This window comes from Anabas testudineus, chromosome 17 (genome assembly GCF_900324465.2).
Source record: "Anabas testudineus chromosome 17, fAnaTes1.2, whole genome shotgun sequence".
Taxonomy (NCBI): Eukaryota; Metazoa; Chordata; class Actinopteri; order Anabantiformes; family Anabantidae; genus Anabas; species Anabas testudineus.
The window spans coordinates 17,226,726-17,243,343 of NC_046626.1; the positions used below are offsets into that span (position 1 = coordinate 17,226,726).

Genomic DNA, 16,618 nt, shown 5'->3' on the forward strand with positions numbered 1-16,618 from the left:
CTGTATTGGTGTTCAGTTTGTATAAGTGAACAGTATTGAATTTGATAAAGTGTGTGCAGGTCTAGCCCAGACTTGTTTGACAGACTCTTAAAAGATGAAACGGAGGTCATTTTAATGTAGGCAACTGACAAGTGGTTCATCCATAATTTACTAGTTGAATATATTTTTACAAGACTAAAGCTGTTAAATGAATGAATGAGTCTCTTATCTGAGAGCACCTATCACACCACCTGTCAGCTCAAACCCCCCCTACTCTTGATTGAATCTCCAGTTTTCGTCCCATAAACAACTCCTCCACTACCTGCTCCACCTTCTTGCTTGGGAAAATAATGTGATCAACAGGCCAGGGAGGACGCATCCAATGAAAAAGTGGGAGTGCTGCACCCTGGGAGTCGATTGGCTGCTCTAGCACTAAGCAGACTGGAGTGAGCCTGCAGCTCAGGGATTAGAGGTGGATCTTTCTACATGCTGGATTGTGTTGCTTCAGCACCCAAAGCCTTGTAGTATTCCTATTTTACCTAGAGCGATCCCGACAGATCAGCAGTGACTCCAGATTGACCCATTTTCTCACTCAGTCTCAGATGATTTAGGCCTGTCTGCATTGGTCCTTCCACAATGGTTGTTCCTGAATCTCAGGACAAAATGTACTACCCTCCTGATGACTTGAAGAGGGATGGTCATGTGCCTGATTTTAACTCATATCTGGCATTGTACAGGAAGTCTCTGGAGAATCCAGAAGGTAGGTCAAACGCATCTGTATTTTTAGTGCAATGCTTGCAGAGTTTCCTTGCATTTCACCTTCCTCTGATCCTGTACGTATACAGTGTCTCTTAATGTTTATCTGCCCTGTCTGCAGCCTGTAACACTAACATAACATAAATCACTTTGTTTTAGCTTTCTGGAAAGAGGTTGCTAATGAGTTCTTCTGGAAGAAATCAGCAACAGGCCCAATGCTGCAGTACAACTTTGATGTAACAAAAGGAAACATATATGTCAAATTCATGGAGGGGGCGAAAACCAACATATGCTATAATGTCCTGGACAGGCATGTGAAGGAGAGGGACCTTGGAGAAAAGGTTGCCTATTACTGGTAAGCAACAACGTGTGCACAGTGAATAATGGCTTTGAGGGGAAATACTGCCTGGAGTTACGTCAGGTATTTCAGTCAATGGCAGCTGCTGTGTCCTCGTTGCAACCTCAGTGCGTGAAACCAAACCTCAGTTGATGCAACACAGTGTCGGCGTTTCAATGTCTGTCCTGTCAGAATAAAAAGAGAGCAGGATTTTTTGTAATAGCAAAACAAGGGTTTGTTGTTATAATATACATAATACTTTAATCTCACCAGAATCTCCCAATAAAAAAATATCTAGTAGATTGTTTACTATCTTCAGGTGCACGTTTTGGATTTGAGATCATATATTTCTTATTGTTCTCTTTCTAGATTTTGACTTCTGTTTCTTGCCACTTAAAGTAAATTCCCGCACAATCGAGAAATTACCACAAAGGCCGTAGTTTATGTTGTTTTGTGTTTACATTAAGTCACATACTTGCTCTGTCAACTGAAGAAGCTTAGCAAACAAGAAACATTTGTTCTGCAAGCTCATCAGTAATAGGGCCTCTATGGAACTGGGCACAGTGGAGACCAACCATCACCTACACAAGTGTTTTAACACTGTTTGCACTACATGAAAGCACTTATGTAAGTGTTTGCCATCCTGGTTGGATTTCACCACATGATATGTTCATTTATTTAATTTATCAGTTACCAGATGGTTTGATTTGAACTGTTAAACACGTATATGACTGTAGTGCACACCTTATGCAAACAGCATCTAGACAACTTTAAAGCTAGGTGCCTCTACCTGACTTTGAGCTACCACTGCTTACTGGACAACACAGTTTGATACCAAATCATCAATAATGTTTTCACTTACATCAAAAATTGTCCCTCACAAATAACAATGTGAATGTTTAACTCTTAGATGTTAAGGAAATGAGTTCTATTACACTGTGATGTGACTAAAGCATACATTGCTCCCTAATCAAACCCCTGTGGTGGTTTGTTTTAATTGTTTGTATTGGCTTCTCATGTGAGATAGAGAAGGGTGTCATTGCTCTCTCACAGCTGAGTTGACCCATGGTGTCACCTTTTGAACAAACATTGCAAACACTGAGTGATTTATACCCATTCACCTCAAGTTTCCTAACCCTGTAAAGTACCAAAAATAAATTGTTCGATTTACAGAAAAGTTTAACCTCATATCATCTGCCTCTGTATTAAAAAGAAAAACATCCCCTATTGAATATTAAAGGAAATGTTGTTTGTTCAGTTATGTTTTTTTTATATACTATGGAGTCAACACAGACAATCTGGAAAGTGTTCAAGATTTTTGCAGCACAGAAGCTAAAGACAGCAGAGAACCAGACATAGATGAGTTTTAGTCCTAAGCAATTCAGTGATTAAATGAAGTATTAAATAGTATTTCACACTCAGGTTTATTGGTTATTTTTGGTTGTTGGTTGTTATTGTTTTGATCATAAGCAGCTTTATGAATGAGCAGTAGTCCAACCTCTTCCAAAATGTTATAATTTATTGTTATTGCTCAGCTGGGCTTTTAAAGTTTTGCAAGAAATCTTTTATTTACACAAACATTTCCCAATTAGGTTTTAGTTTTCTGCCTTGCACATACTAAAATCTTCACGCGTACCCAGATTAGATCGCACATAGATTACACATGATCATCTCTCTAAAGTCACTTTATCAATATCTGTTAAGTTTGTGTTTGCCAAGTCCCCTACTCCCAGCCAGGTACATGTTCCCATATTCCTGCTGTGTACTGTTCCACACTACAGGCATGCTGCCACGCAGCCTGCTGTCCTGTGAAACACCGTGCCACATAGATTTCCTAACAACTGTTCTGACAAACATCCAAACCCAATATAGACCCAGCAATTACAGGAATCTCCCCCGTGAACTCACGGAACTTGCAGGACATGAAACGTGTTTGTGGATGCATGATCGTTTCTCTTCTTGTGCCATGTTTGCTAGGGAGGGAAATTCACCTGACCACCACATGACCATCACCTACCGTCAGCTGCTGAGCCAGGTCTGCCGCTGTGCTAATGTCCTCAAGACAATGGGTGAGAACCTGATGCCTCCCTCAGCTGCTAATTATTAAACACTAAAAATATATCTAGGATGAGGAATTGTTTGAGCATTTTTGGCATCAGCAAGTTAAAAGTAAATAACTCCTCATGTCTGTGGAGTGTGTCCAAGGCACTTGTAACATATTACACATATGGTACAATGTCTGAACCAAATCCAACAAACCAAAACTCATTAAAGCTTCACTGTCTTTACTGGAACTGGCCACTAGACTCATTAATTTGTTTATAGATTTTGTAAACCATGTATGTTTTTGTCCTTTATCAAGGTGTGAAAAAGGGAGACAGAGTGTCTATCTACCTGCCCATGATCCCAGAGCTGGTTTACACCATGCTGGCCTGTGCCAGGATTGGTGCAGTTCACTCCATTGTGGTAAGAAACACTATTTTCATCAGCTTTTACATTTTAATATAGTATATATAATTTTATATTAGAAGACACTTATACAGAGCTGGAACCAGATGTGCATCTTTCCTGAACAAACAGCTAGAGGTATGAGCAGTATGTGCAAGTGCTCGTGGTAGTAAATGCATGCTACCATGGGGTTTAGAGAGGCAAAGCATAATTTGCTACATGCTACTTCAGGTGAGGAGAACAGTTGTGTAGAAATCAATGTGCAGGTTAGTTTTATTTAATGCTCTGACAAGACAACATTGCTTGAACATGAGCACTTGCTCCTGTTTGTCAAGGGGCACTGCTCATCCAGCTATCAGCTCTTTTCTGTGTGAACACTGCACTGGTAGCACCTTCACTCAATATATGGGTCAGACAGCTTGGGAAGACACGAGTCAATTTTGCAAGCAAGCCAACTCTATTTTAGGTGTTCAACCTTCCCCATCCGTGCAAAGATTAGCATCCATGTTAAAAATACCTCCAGAGTGGTCCAAGGTGGATTCATTTCACTTGCAAAGGCCATTTTCTTGGCAGACTAGAGTGTTAATAATCTTATCTGTGCTTGTCATTGTTGTATAGTATAAATTTCAATTATAGATGGAGTCACACAGGGCAGCCAGTGCCAATCATGATGTGACATTTTGCTGAGTTCAGAGTCCTGAGTGATCTGATTCATAATGTGGTTGTTAAAGTTATTAACGTTGTACTCTGTGAACTACAGAACTACAAGTCTGTTGAATTTTGAAAGGCAGTCTTTTCAAATGAGAACACCAGTTCTGTACCAAAACTCAAAACTCAGTATAAACATGTTCACTTAAAGATGTACAGTATACTGTATGTGCCTGACTTAGCTAAGAGTAAGTTGGACAAACTACATAGTCTAAAATTTATGAATGTTTGTAAACAAAAGGCTTCAATTCCAGGAAAAGTAGTTTGCAATTTACTCTTTAAAAGGGTGATGAACTGCAAAATGATTACCCAACTATTTGCTTTAGCAACCAAGACTATTTATAGGCTTGATTATTTTCAACATTGCACTTTTATTCACTTTTGGATTTACCTTCAAATACAGTGATTTATATAATCTAGCTGCACTGCAAGTCTTTATTTTACCCTGTTGAACTCCAGCACCGCAATTAATAGATAAAACTTAAAGACCCGAGCTTTAATGAACCAGAACTATTCTTCTTATGGTCACATCACCTCTCTTCTCTTCTCTGTTTGTCTTTCTCTTTGCATGTTCAGTTTGCTGGTTTCTCCTCTGAGTCCCTGTGTGAGAGGATTATAGATGCCCAGAGCAGCGTCCTGGTGACAGCTGGTAGGTCCAGTTAGGAGACCCATGTGCCAACACAGCAGCACACAATGAATCGCATCACTTAAGGTTTAGAAACATGATTTTCAAGGTGTAAACTGACTCTGTTGAAAAATCCACATGTTCCTCCCTCTCTCCCTCCACTTTTTTGTAATACACAGATGGTGTTTACAGAGGAGAGAAGCTGATCAACCTGAAACAGATTGTGGATGAGGCTCTGGAGAAGTGCAGGGAAAAGTAGGTTCTGCTTACAAAGCAACAGTTTCCTGGTTCTCAGCAGCTTCCCTTATTTACACTATCTGCTGCTGCTGGTAATGGAACCCAACCCCTAGCATTTGAGTCATCGAACACACAAACACACTCATGGCAAAGCTGCATCAGCTGTTATCAGGGATGTTGAAGAAACACACAACCTGGTTTCCACATTACGGGGTTGCCGAGCAACATGGAGCACTTGGAGTCAACAGGGAAGCCCAAGCTGCCCGTCTCCCGTGGCAACGTGAGCCTGGGATGTGAGCGGAGAAACAAAGCCTGGTGTGGGCAAAGTTTCAGGGATGCAGACGTGTTCAGAGGATTCAAAGATAAAATACGAATATAGTGGAATTGTTTGTTAAACCCAATAAACCTGTATTTGTCTATAAATCGAAATCTGACAAAGTTCACAATTCAATACACTCAGGAGCACAACAGTTCACTTTCAGTAAGGATGTCAAACATGTCAGAAGGTGGCAAAATAAAACAAAAATAAAAATGATTTCTATAACTGCTCACCTTTTTCTGCCGTCACTGCCTCTCACACTTTTCTTTATTACCCCACAGAGACGCACCTAGCATCAATAAATGCGTCGTCGTCAGGCACCATGCACTGAGGACAAAAAGTGGGGCTGGGTGCAACAAACTACAGGTAAAAAAAAAGAAAAACAAACACCTGCCCACTATATAAAACAAATCGACATCTAAGAGTGAAAAATATTTCATAAATTACACAAGCTTTAATGTAGATTGATTTTTAAAGGACCCATTTAGCCTGTTTCTTTTAAATTGAGGGTCTCTAAATCACCCAAGTACTAAAACAAACTGCTCTCTGCTGATTTTGGATTAGTAACAATGTGTGGTTTTATGTGTTGGATGTCTTCTCATCTGTTAAGACCCCCTGGGACTCAGAGTGTGACGTGTGGTGGGATGAGGTGATGAGGGACTCTCCTGAAGAGTGTGAACCCGAGTGGATGGACGCTGAGGACCCACTGTTCATCCTCTATACCAGTGGCTCCACTGGAAAACCCAAGGTAGGACACAAGTGGATGTAGAAACACACAGTTTGACTTAGAATAATAACATTACATTCATTTTCTGCTTGTGAATTCTCAGTGAAACCTCATCTTTAAAACAAATCAGCATCTATTTTCTGCTTGGATAAGGCTGTAATGAAGTTAACCTTTTACACTCTGTAATCTTCTGTCTCCAGTGAGAAATAGTGGTTTTCTAATGCTTAAAGGCATAATCTTAGAGAGTTGATTTATTTTTGAATTATGTGGTATTACCACATAGTAGTACAGAATTCATCAAAGTTTTCCTCCTCACACACACACACACACACACACACACACACACACACACACACACACACACACACACACACACACACACATTTGTAACCAGAACACTTTTTGATCTCTACTGTCTCTCTGTTGATCAATTATCCCCCCGTTCATGTTTCCGTCCTTGTCTACGGCACAGGGTGTTCTCCACTCCGTTGCTGGGTATCTGCTCTACACGTCGCTGACCTTCAAGTATGTTTTCGATCATCACTATGACGACGTCTACTGGTGCACGGCCGACATCGGATGGATCACCGGTCACTCCTACATTACCTATGGCCCCCTAGCAAATGGTGCTACAAGCGTTCTAGTGAGTCAGACAAGATTAAGTTCCTTTGATTTGATAAGAATCATTAGGAGACAGTAATAGAAATGTGTTTGTTGCAGTTTGAAGGTATTCCAGTTCACCCTCATGTGGGCCGGTTCTGGGAGATAATTGAGAAGTACAAAGTGACAAAGTTCTACACGGCTCCTACAGCCATCCGCCTGCTCATGAAGTACGGACGGCAGCCACTGCAGAAGTAAGGGCCTGCGTCTGCGCAGATTCACACAGAACACAGAGAAATTCAAATAAATAGATGAAAAAGTTATTTTCCAGAAGCTACAGTTGTAGTTTCAAAGCACGGCTTCAGCTGAGAAGTGGCGTATTTCTTTCAACAGGATTTCCCAGCTTTCATATGAAATTTACACCCTTTGATTTTAAGACTTTCATCATCATGCTCACCTTTACTGTATATACTGTAACATTTAGCTCAGTCAGTTAGGTCAGATATAGGAACTACACAATGGAAATAGACAGTGTGCTTTCATATAACCAGTCAGATGAGAAATTAAAACAGTTTGCAATATTATGGCAAGAATTTTAAGCCGTTTTTTAAGAGGTGTGAGGCGGTTGAGAAGGTTTTATAGACTGATTACTTTTTGCCAGGTACGACCTCTCCAGCCTGAGGATTCTAGGAACTGTGGGTGAGCCGATCAACCCGGAGGCGTGGCAGTGGTACCATGAGGCGGTCGGTCAGGGCAGATGTCCAGTAGTGGACACGTTCTGGCAGACAGAAACGGTAATAAACACACTCTTGAGTTTGGTCGTATACATGGCCGGACTAATCAGAAATACAACAACAGTTGTAACATCGGTGGAGTCATTTTTAAACTAGCAGCTGTGTGCTTCTTTATTTCTGTGCAGGGAGGTCATGTTTTGACTCCTCTGCCTGCTGCCACACCGCTGAAACCAGGCTCTGCTGTAAGTGACAACATCTATTACTACCTATTTCGTGCATGTGAAACCTATCCAATGCAATGAGTTTGATCAATGCAAGCTGCTGATAAAGAGGGATTGTACGTCTGAATATGAATGTTTATCAGTCTTTTAACAAAATCAATGCAGGAACTACAACATGTGCATTTTTATTTTGCTTTCCATGAAAGGGTTATGATCCAGGCTATGATCTGGAATAGAAATCTGTGTCCAGGGTCTTTTTTATAATGAAAGGCTTCAGTTATCTAAAATAAAATCCACATTTCTTCTTGCATTTCAGACCTTTCCTTTCTTTGGAGTGGAGCCAACCATCCTCAATGAACACGGAGAGGAACTAGAAGGCGAGGCAGAGGGTTATCTGGTAGGTTTCAGTTCAGTTCAGTGCAACGTTTCTGTATTTTAGCAGCAAAGAATAAAAAATCTGGTAAATCATGAAAGCAATAATGTAAAATATGAGTGGAACTGGAAATATATTAATAAATAACTAATAATAGTATTAATTTGTTCATTAGTATACATTTTTTCCTCAGGTAGTATTTCTCGTTTTGTTGCAGGTTTTCAGGAGACCCTGGCCTGGAATCATGCGTACTGTGTACAGAGACCAGGAGCGCTTTGAGAACACCTACTTTAAGAAATTTCCAGGTTTTTATGTCACTGGTGATGGTAAGGCATGCAAATCATATTTTAATCAAACAGATTACTTACTGTATGTCATATTGGATTTAGCACATACCAAAGATGTTCATCCTGCTATAGAACACTTGTTTGTTCGGGTTCGTGCTCTGCAACCAGTTTTCTCCTCTCCCAGGCTGCAGACGGGATAAAGACGGCTATTACTGGATCACAGGAAGAATAGACGACATGTTGAATGTGTCAGGTATTGTTCTGTGAGACTCTACTCTCTGATAACACAGCTGCTTTTCAAAATCTTGCCACACCAAATTGAGTTATTTATACATTTAAACCATAACTTCACATACTGTGTAACTCACAGACTATCGAGAACGTGTAGTCTTATTCTTCATGATTTATCACAGGAGGAAATTATAACCTTGTCTATTTTTGCTGACCTCCAGGCCACCTGATGAGCACAGCAGAGGTGGAGGCGGCTCTGACGGAGCATCCCGACGTGGCGGAATCTGCGGTGGTGAGCCGGCCTCACAAGGTGAAGGGCGAGTGTCTCTACTGCTTCGTCACCCTCAAAGACAGCAAGGAGTTTACCCACACACTAGTGGAGGAGCTCAAGAGACTGGGTGAGGCTCAGAAGAAGGAAAAATAAAATCAAAATGATGCATCTTGTAAGGTTTTTATAAATTAGCAATTCTATTGTTTGTTGTATTGTAAAGAAGTGGCCAAAAATAGATAATGTACAATGTTTTGCCAAATTTCAAATGTCTTTATCGCAGTAGCTACATTAAAATAGACACGACCACATCTTCCTCAGTGTCAGACGATCACACAGGCTCATGAATACAAGCACAGAATTCAGTCACACACAGGAGAATGTGTACAACACCTGTAGCCACTCAGTAAATGAAATATACAATACTAGAGTGGCAACTAACTATTAATATTACTATCAATTCATATCGTAAAGATATTGTATTACATACTAATGGAAAACAAAACACTCCTAAAAGTCAACCTCTCATACCAAAGAAGCCTAATTCTTTCCAGACTTGCACAAACATCCATCTATCATTTAGAAATTCTTTGTAGGAGTTGCAGCTGTAACATTATCATAAAGTAAAGTTCTTCAATACACCAGATTCAATGCAGCTTTGAGTAAACGATGCAGCTTCCTCATTGCTCAAACTACCTGATGTGCTCATGCAGACACCTTTGAATAAAAGCAGCCATATTTCTGGGAGTTGTGCGAAACCAACAATAGGGTTTAATTTCAGGCGAGCGGTATTCTGCATGGCACTGAATACTTTTCTGTGACTTTTTATCAGTAAGAGAGAAAATCGGACCAATTGCCATGCCAGACTTCATTCAAAATGCTCCAGCGCTTCCAAAAACTCGCTCAGGTAACAACTCAACAGCTCTTGAAACCATCACCCACTCCCCCTCTACTCCTCCTCATCTGTCTCCTATTTTTCTCTTCTGGCTCTGATGAATTCAGGGAAAATCATGAGGCGGATCCTTCGGCAGATTGCCCGCAACGAGAAGGACCTTGGCGACCTTTCCACCCTGGCTGACCCGAAGGTGGTGGAGGTGCTGTTTAGCCAGAGATGTGAAGCTGCAGCCTGAAACAACCTCCCCACCCTCTTTATCTCGCTTTCCTTTTCAACTATGCAACAACACAGGTGATCATAAGCTGCTGGTGCGTCGGCGTCTGACTGTTCGTGTGCACTCGGGTTTTTTGTACCTACACAAATGAGAAATGTCCTCAACACAGAATCACAATTTTCTTTAATGCATCATATAATTGGTGGAAAAAGTGCATCTACAGTGTGTTTTTTTTTATCTTAAAATAGAAGACCCAGCTTTGGATGGCTTGTATTGTATTGACTGTATATTTTAAATCTGCTACACATTTCTATGACCTGAGAATAAAGTGTTTAATCTGGTTGTTGCTTGTCCGTTTACCTTCTATCACAGCTGCTGTTTGATGCCCTCGTGTGGCAGGAATCGTGCTCTGCAGCTGCTGTCTGACATTTTTGCTGTTCACTGTAAAAGCTTTTTTTACTGTCCTCGCTGATGTTTTCTGCTTTTTGTTGCCTAATGATGCACGGAGCAACCTCACCGCTTTGACATTTAGTGCAGCATTCAGGAGCGATTACAGGAGACAGAGGAGAAGAGGCGGCTGCTTTTGAGATAAAAAAAGGAACAATTAGCTGTTTTTTAAGAGATGAGATTGAAGTAGGTTGTTCAGAGGGACTTCTCTCTTATCTTACTGTTAATATTTGGTCACGTAACGACAGACTTCCTTTCTCTTTAGCAACATGTCTCTCTGTCTCCTCTTCACGACTCCATGTCACATACATGCAGCAGCGTGTGTGTCTGTAGGTAAAGAGGAGAAAAAAGCCCAGAAACACAGCGACGGGTAACGTTATATCATCTCCCCTAGCAGAAGATGAGTGGTTACTATGACAACCTCTTCACCCACCACCACCACATCTTCTTCAACTCCCCCCCAGCCCTCCATCTCCTCCTCCTCTCCCTTCCTCTGATCACAGTCTGCAGATGTTTTGTAACCTAGTGATGTTGACCAGGGGAAAAAAGGTTTTAATGTCTGTTTTTATTGTTAAACGTCATTGTTTGTGAATTTCTGGGTATTTTACATCCAAACACCCCTTAAAGCTTTTTCAAAAACAAACTAGGACAGGTAAAGCCTGTTATTCCTGCATTACTGGGTTAGCGTTACCCACTACCCACTCTGTGTTACTTATATTACTGTTTCAGATTAGTGCATGGCCATAGCATTCGTTTGAGTAAATAATCAAACAGCTCTATAGAAAACAAAACATAACAAAAAACAAAAACATGGATTTAGGCCTTTTTCTGAATTATCTGAAAAAGATCCCTTATTATAAATTCATTATTCAATCTCACCATGTAGTGGGATATGAAACTGCTCAAAAATAACAGTTGTACAATTTAAAACGACATGTACAGTAAAATAACAACAACAACAACAACCCTCAGTACATTTCAGTATAGAGTGAGAGATTAAATTATTTCTAAAGCATTTTAATGCTGCTCAGAAATAATGGTTTAATAAAACTGCAAACTCCCACCATTCCTTCCCTTCAATGCGCTTTTGTGGTAAAAGTTTACACCACTGACTGGTTCTTCGACCATTTAAACCAAAATAGTTAAAACTAGCACCACCTCAAACATTTTTATCAGTAAAATCATATTTAAGCATTGATGCATCTGCATTTACTTTGATATTTGAAGTACATTTTGTTAATATTTCTTCCGTACTTTTACTTGTTTCTGGAGACACACCATACTACCCTCTGATGTTGATGTTGTGGGAGCCAGAGTTTTCACCACTATACATCCCAGCCTGTGTAGAGGCAGATGCCCACTGTGTGTGAGCTCTGTGTGTGTGTGTGTGTGTGTGTGTGTGTGTGTGTGTGTGTGTGTGTGTGTGTGTGTCTGTGTGTGTGTGTGTGTGTGTGTGTGTGTGTGTGTGTCTGTGTGTGTGTGAGCTCTATGTGTGTGTGTGTGTGTGTGTGTGTGTGTGTGTGTGTGTGTGTGTGTGTGTTGTGTGTGTGTGTGTGTGTGTGTGTGTGTGTGTGTGTGTGTACCAGTGCCCTGAAGACAACTGGGCACGGTTAAAGCAAATGTGACAAAAGAGGAATCAAGCAAATGAATGAGCCAAATGAATGCAGTTTTTGTTTTTGCTCTTTCTAAAGACAGACAGATGGTCTGACTGAACTTGAAGCCTGCAGGACGGTTTTTATTTTCAAACTATTTGTTGAAGAGAGGTCAACCTTAAAAAAAAAAGAAGCAGAAGAAGCTGTTACGTTAGCGCTGATGTGATGTGGGCACCTGTCTCACACGCTGATGAGTCAGTGTTAAAAATCTAATGAAGCCGTCGTTTAAAACATCACTGGGCCACTTCAATTTCTTTTCCAGCACTTAATTTCCACTACTCACATCATCACCCCTGTCTTCTGACATGTTTCTCTACCTCTCGTGTTTCCTATTTTATGAAAATCTCTTCTTTGCCTTACATTTAGGTTGATTCCTCGCCAGCCCGAGCGACGGCCCTGCTGGTTCAGTTCAGGGTTCAAACGGTCATCACACTCCTCCACACAATGGAACTCTCTGTTCACACAGACAATAGCACATTTCTTGTGGGGTTAAAACAAACAAAAAACAAAAACTTGTGCTACACCCAGCTTCCCTAGCTTGAACACACAGCAGTGGGAGCTGCCACTGCTGTGGTCTCAGGGTCTGACAGGAGCCTCAGGAGCAGGATGGGCTTTTTTGTCAAATGAATAAAGATGTAACAGAAAGAGGGAAGACGTGAAGAGCCTCCAGGCAAAGCTTTTGCTCAATATGAATTCTCCTCAGGGCCAAACCTTTTGCCGGAGCCGGGCGAGGGGCTTTTTGCATCGTTGGCATGACAACCTCTCAGCTAATGGCACAGCCAGGACCATTGTGTTGCTCATTGTCTGTTTGAGGCCTTTGCACGCAGCTGCAGGCATGTGCAATTTGGGGTCCAATTTTTCACAGATTGCACGTTGAACGAGGCAGCGTGGAGCCTCAGAAAGGTTAATTCTGTCAGCAGGACGCACAGAGAACAACAAGAAGCAGATTAGTAAAATTGAAAAATGTTCGTAATGCGTATCGGACGTCGTGACAGCAGGTCACTTTATTTCTAATACATTCAACCAGCAAACAAAGGCATTATTCAGTGGGTTGAGGCTTTCAGATGTTTTGGCGCAAACCTACAATATTTAAATGGTTGATTAATGCCACTTGACATTTATCATTTTTATAGATCAGCATTAAGCCACTACAAAAAATTACGTGAGTAAAAACATAAACGCTTAAATGCTGAAGGACAAACACCAGCTGACATTTTTGCAGCTGGTCGAGTCAAAACGTATTACAAATGACTTTTTAGTGAGGTTTGCTGCATCATCCATAGTGAAGGCACTGGGAACAACGAGAAAGAGCGAGGAGAATGATATGCAACAGAGGTGCCCTGTGATTATCTGATTAGCATTCACCTACCCGCAACTAAGTGGTAAAGTTCAACTTTCCCTTCCACCATACCAAATACCATTTATTTTAAATACATATCAACTAATTCAGAGTTTAAAGATTAGTGGTGCTCCAAGGGATTTCAAACGCAAAAGCCAGAAATTTAAGTATTAATTAAAGCCTGAAACTTTGAGACGCGCCAATCTTGAAGTTAGTTGTTAATTTCTACTAAGAACTTATAAATGTTATGTTTATTTATGAAGCCATTGGTTACAAGTCCCAAATCCAACCTTATTAATAAAAGTGGTTTTAAAGAAAATATAAGGGTAAGGGTGCATTTCTGAAAAATAAATAACACAATAGAAAAATACATTTTACTCTTGGCCAACAGAAAGATAAACAAAAAGTTAATTTATGAAAGTGGCAAACGTGGAAACCCATTCACACTTCACAGTTATTCAACAATGAATTTCTTTCCATGGTTCGGTTCAGACCTAATTTTTTGTTTTTGGACGGTTGGTGCCTTTAAAACATGAGAGTTGGAGTTGTTCAACTGTTAGACCCCTAATATCTGCAAATGAAGCACACAGGTCAACTGACACAGACTGACTCAGATTGGTTTACAGTGTGATACCTGCAGGATGTCATTGATCCTCCGTGTTCAGATTAGACTGTCAGCTGAGTCCTCAGACAGCAGCTGCAGTAAACGAGGCAAACGGGAAAACAAGAGGCTCGTCTCTTCTATTTAGCCAAATACACAGAGATTTGGGAACACAAGGGGAAACTGCTCCGAACAATCTGAGAGAGACGGCCAGACAGCTGCCGCTGCATTATTCATCACAGCCAGAGAGGAAAACGTGGCTCTTTTTTCTCTCTCTCTCTCTCAATGACAGTCAAATGTCAGAGCAAATATTCAAAAGCAGCTTCTTCTAAAGACGTGTCTCAAAATGATTATTAGTATAACTGTTTGTCCATCCTGTTTTGGAAGAGCCAAACTGAATCAAATCACCTCTGCGTCATCGTTTCAGTTTTTCCTTTGAGGTTCAACACTGGTTCTGCAGTTTAAATTTATTTATTTCAAATTGTTTGTTAGAGAGTTTTTACAGGTCGGACACCTTCATCTTTTATATCACCAGTGTGTCCTGTCAAAGACGCACACATCAGCGGATGTTTGTCAGACCTGAACACTGAGGATCAATGTAGAGGACTGAAATCATGATCACATGCATCATTTATGTTTCCTATCAGTTAATCGGATCTGTTTACAACTGTGTAAAGTGGTGCTTGAATGTAATATTGATTGATAGCGTGACATTAAACTGAAATTCTTAGTTTGACAGACTGCTGCATAAAGGTGCGTACATTAGAGATGTGAGTATGTGTGCTTGACAAAAATGAGACAAGAAAAAATAAATGCTGGTTCTGTGCAAGTTTAGTTCTTTGTTCATGAAGTGCAAGCAAAGAAATAAAAACTCAGAGGGACATAATTGGGCAGCTAGACAGAAAAACCATCCCTCCAACCTGTGGCTGGATGGTGAAACAGTTGCTCTGGCCGGGTACTTAGATAAATACAGAGCAGCTGATGAGTAGATTGAGGACAGGTGTGAAGTGTGATGGAACTAAAGGGACGACTACAGGACATGGAGGTAGTGTCAAGTAAAATCACAGAGGTTGACGATTGGAGAATGAATGAGCTTATTTCCTCTGTTTAAACATATTGTACACTCCTTTAGCTGTTACTGCTCTATGGAAAAGTTAATAGTAATAATAAAACTGACTAGAATGGGTAGCTGAGTTATGGTTTGAATCATCAGAGAGTAATTTAAAGGACTTTATGACTCACCTAAATTCATTTACATAACATGTGTAAATGTCATTTATTCTAATCAGCCATCGATTCAAATATAATTACTACAGTACAAGGCACATGCATATTAGAAATCTTAATCACGTTTAAAAAGTAACAAAGGTAACAAGAACAAAACCAAACTGCAGCAACAAAATAACAGAGAACTAAGTAGATGCATCTTATATGAGGGAACAAAAAATCTCACACAACAAAAATTGTTGTTGTTTACTTGGAACAAAGAAGTTAAATAGTTTGGTTTGTAAAGAAATAAATTAATAATAAAGAAAATAATTTGCTCTTTTGCTTGTCACAAGTTCACTGTAAAGTGATGTAGGACATATCCTTCTCCATCTGTGCTTCAGGATATCTACTGTAGTTCGGGTTTTGACCTCTATTTCACAGAGGTCACACCCTGCTCGCTGCAGCCGACGTGAAAGCACGGTCCTGCATTTAGAGAGCAGCAGTGTGTGTTTGTGACTTCAACGACTTCAGGGCTGCTGTAAATTATTCAGCACCCGGTGGTGGGTTTCTCTCAGGGCGGATTGAAGTAAAAGCAGAGCATCTTCTGCCTCTTCCCTCCGCTGACCCACTCAGTGCCATCAGCAGCTCCCAGCGTGCAGCCGCGCCGCATTAATTATTCATCGTTATAACTGTGTGAAAGGTATACGGAGGCCTTTAGCTCTCAGTTTCTGCATCTTTATCGTTCCCTCTCTCAGACGTCCTCCCTCTGAGTCAAGCTTGGACTTTTCCGCCTGAGGAGAATAGTTTAATGTAGACATTAATTCTTTCACAGATTTTTCAGTTCATATATTAAAAGTAGAAATATGAGAAACCAGAATTCAGAGGTTCAGGTTTTGTATTTATATATACCAACACTATCAGCTGTTCCTCAGGCAGCACCACAAAACCACAGAGATTATGAGAAAATTATAGCAAAACACTACATAAAGGCCGACGTGTTTGTAAATGTCAATATTTTCTTTTTCCTCTGGGGGCTGTTGTAGCAGCTCAGAGCAGAATGCCCGACAGAAGTGTCAGTGAAAGTTGTAAATCTGGGCAGAACACAGTTTTAAGATGATGAGGTTATGGATAAAATCGTAGTAAAGGGCATTCCACTGCATATTGTGGTTTTATTTTGTTTTAGATTTCCACTGCCTGCCTGGTGTAACAGAGAAAGAATGTTTGACCTATTGTTCGTGATGCTGAAAGGAGTGAACACTTGAAAAATGTCAACAGGAACTTGTCTTTGTGAAAACACTAATATCTGTATTACACTGGATGATCCACAAACCTATCTCATATATATTACAAAGGCAGGTGCAGAGCATTAGATCTCAACTTCATAATAACGCTGAATGCATGGAGTTTGACA

The 16,618-nt window shown here is 40.5% G+C and overlaps 1 protein-coding gene across 2 annotated transcripts; it reads left to right on the forward strand.

Moving 5' to 3' along the window:
- Window positions 1–428: 428 nt before the first annotated feature.
- On the forward strand, window positions 429–10,299 carry acss2l (acyl-CoA synthetase short chain family member 2 like). 2 transcript variants are annotated; one of them, XR_003299748.2, is made up of 19 exons: window positions 429–739; window positions 895–1,090; window positions 3,050–3,141; window positions 3,435–3,538; window positions 4,805–4,877; window positions 5,033–5,108; window positions 5,691–5,775; window positions 6,020–6,157; window positions 6,609–6,779; window positions 6,857–6,990; window positions 7,398–7,530; window positions 7,656–7,712; window positions 8,008–8,088; window positions 8,282–8,390; window positions 8,536–8,604; window positions 8,804–8,980; window positions 9,683–9,757; window positions 9,853–10,052; window positions 10,086–10,299. XR_003299748.2 is itself a non-coding variant. In XM_026375474.2 (18 exons), exons 1-18 carry the CDS (start codon window positions 616–618, stop codon window positions 9,978–9,980), a joined length of 2,022 nt encoding a protein of 673 aa, XP_026231259.1. In that variant the 5' UTR covers window positions 429–615; the 3' UTR covers window positions 9,981–10,299. The 2 variants fall into 2 exon arrangements, 1 of the variants encoding a protein (XP_026231259.1); XM_026375474.2 differs by having other exon boundaries at window positions 9,853–10,299.
- Window positions 10,300–16,618: the final 6,319 nt, after the last annotated feature.

Bases quoted from the DNA above. Each gene is read 5' to 3' on its own strand.
- acss2l (XM_026375474.2), top strand. From the start codon at position 616: ATGGTTGTTCCTGAATCTCAGGACAAAATGTACTACCCTCCTGATGAC. The intron at 6,991-7,397 runs GTAAGGGCCTGC...ACTTTTTGCCAG, and splicing joins GGACGGCAGCCACTGCAGAA to GTACGACCTCTCCAGCCTGA. The intron at 7,531-7,655 runs GTAATAAACACA...ATTTCTGTGCAG, and splicing joins CGTTCTGGCAGACAGAAACG to GGAGGTCATGTTTTGACTCC.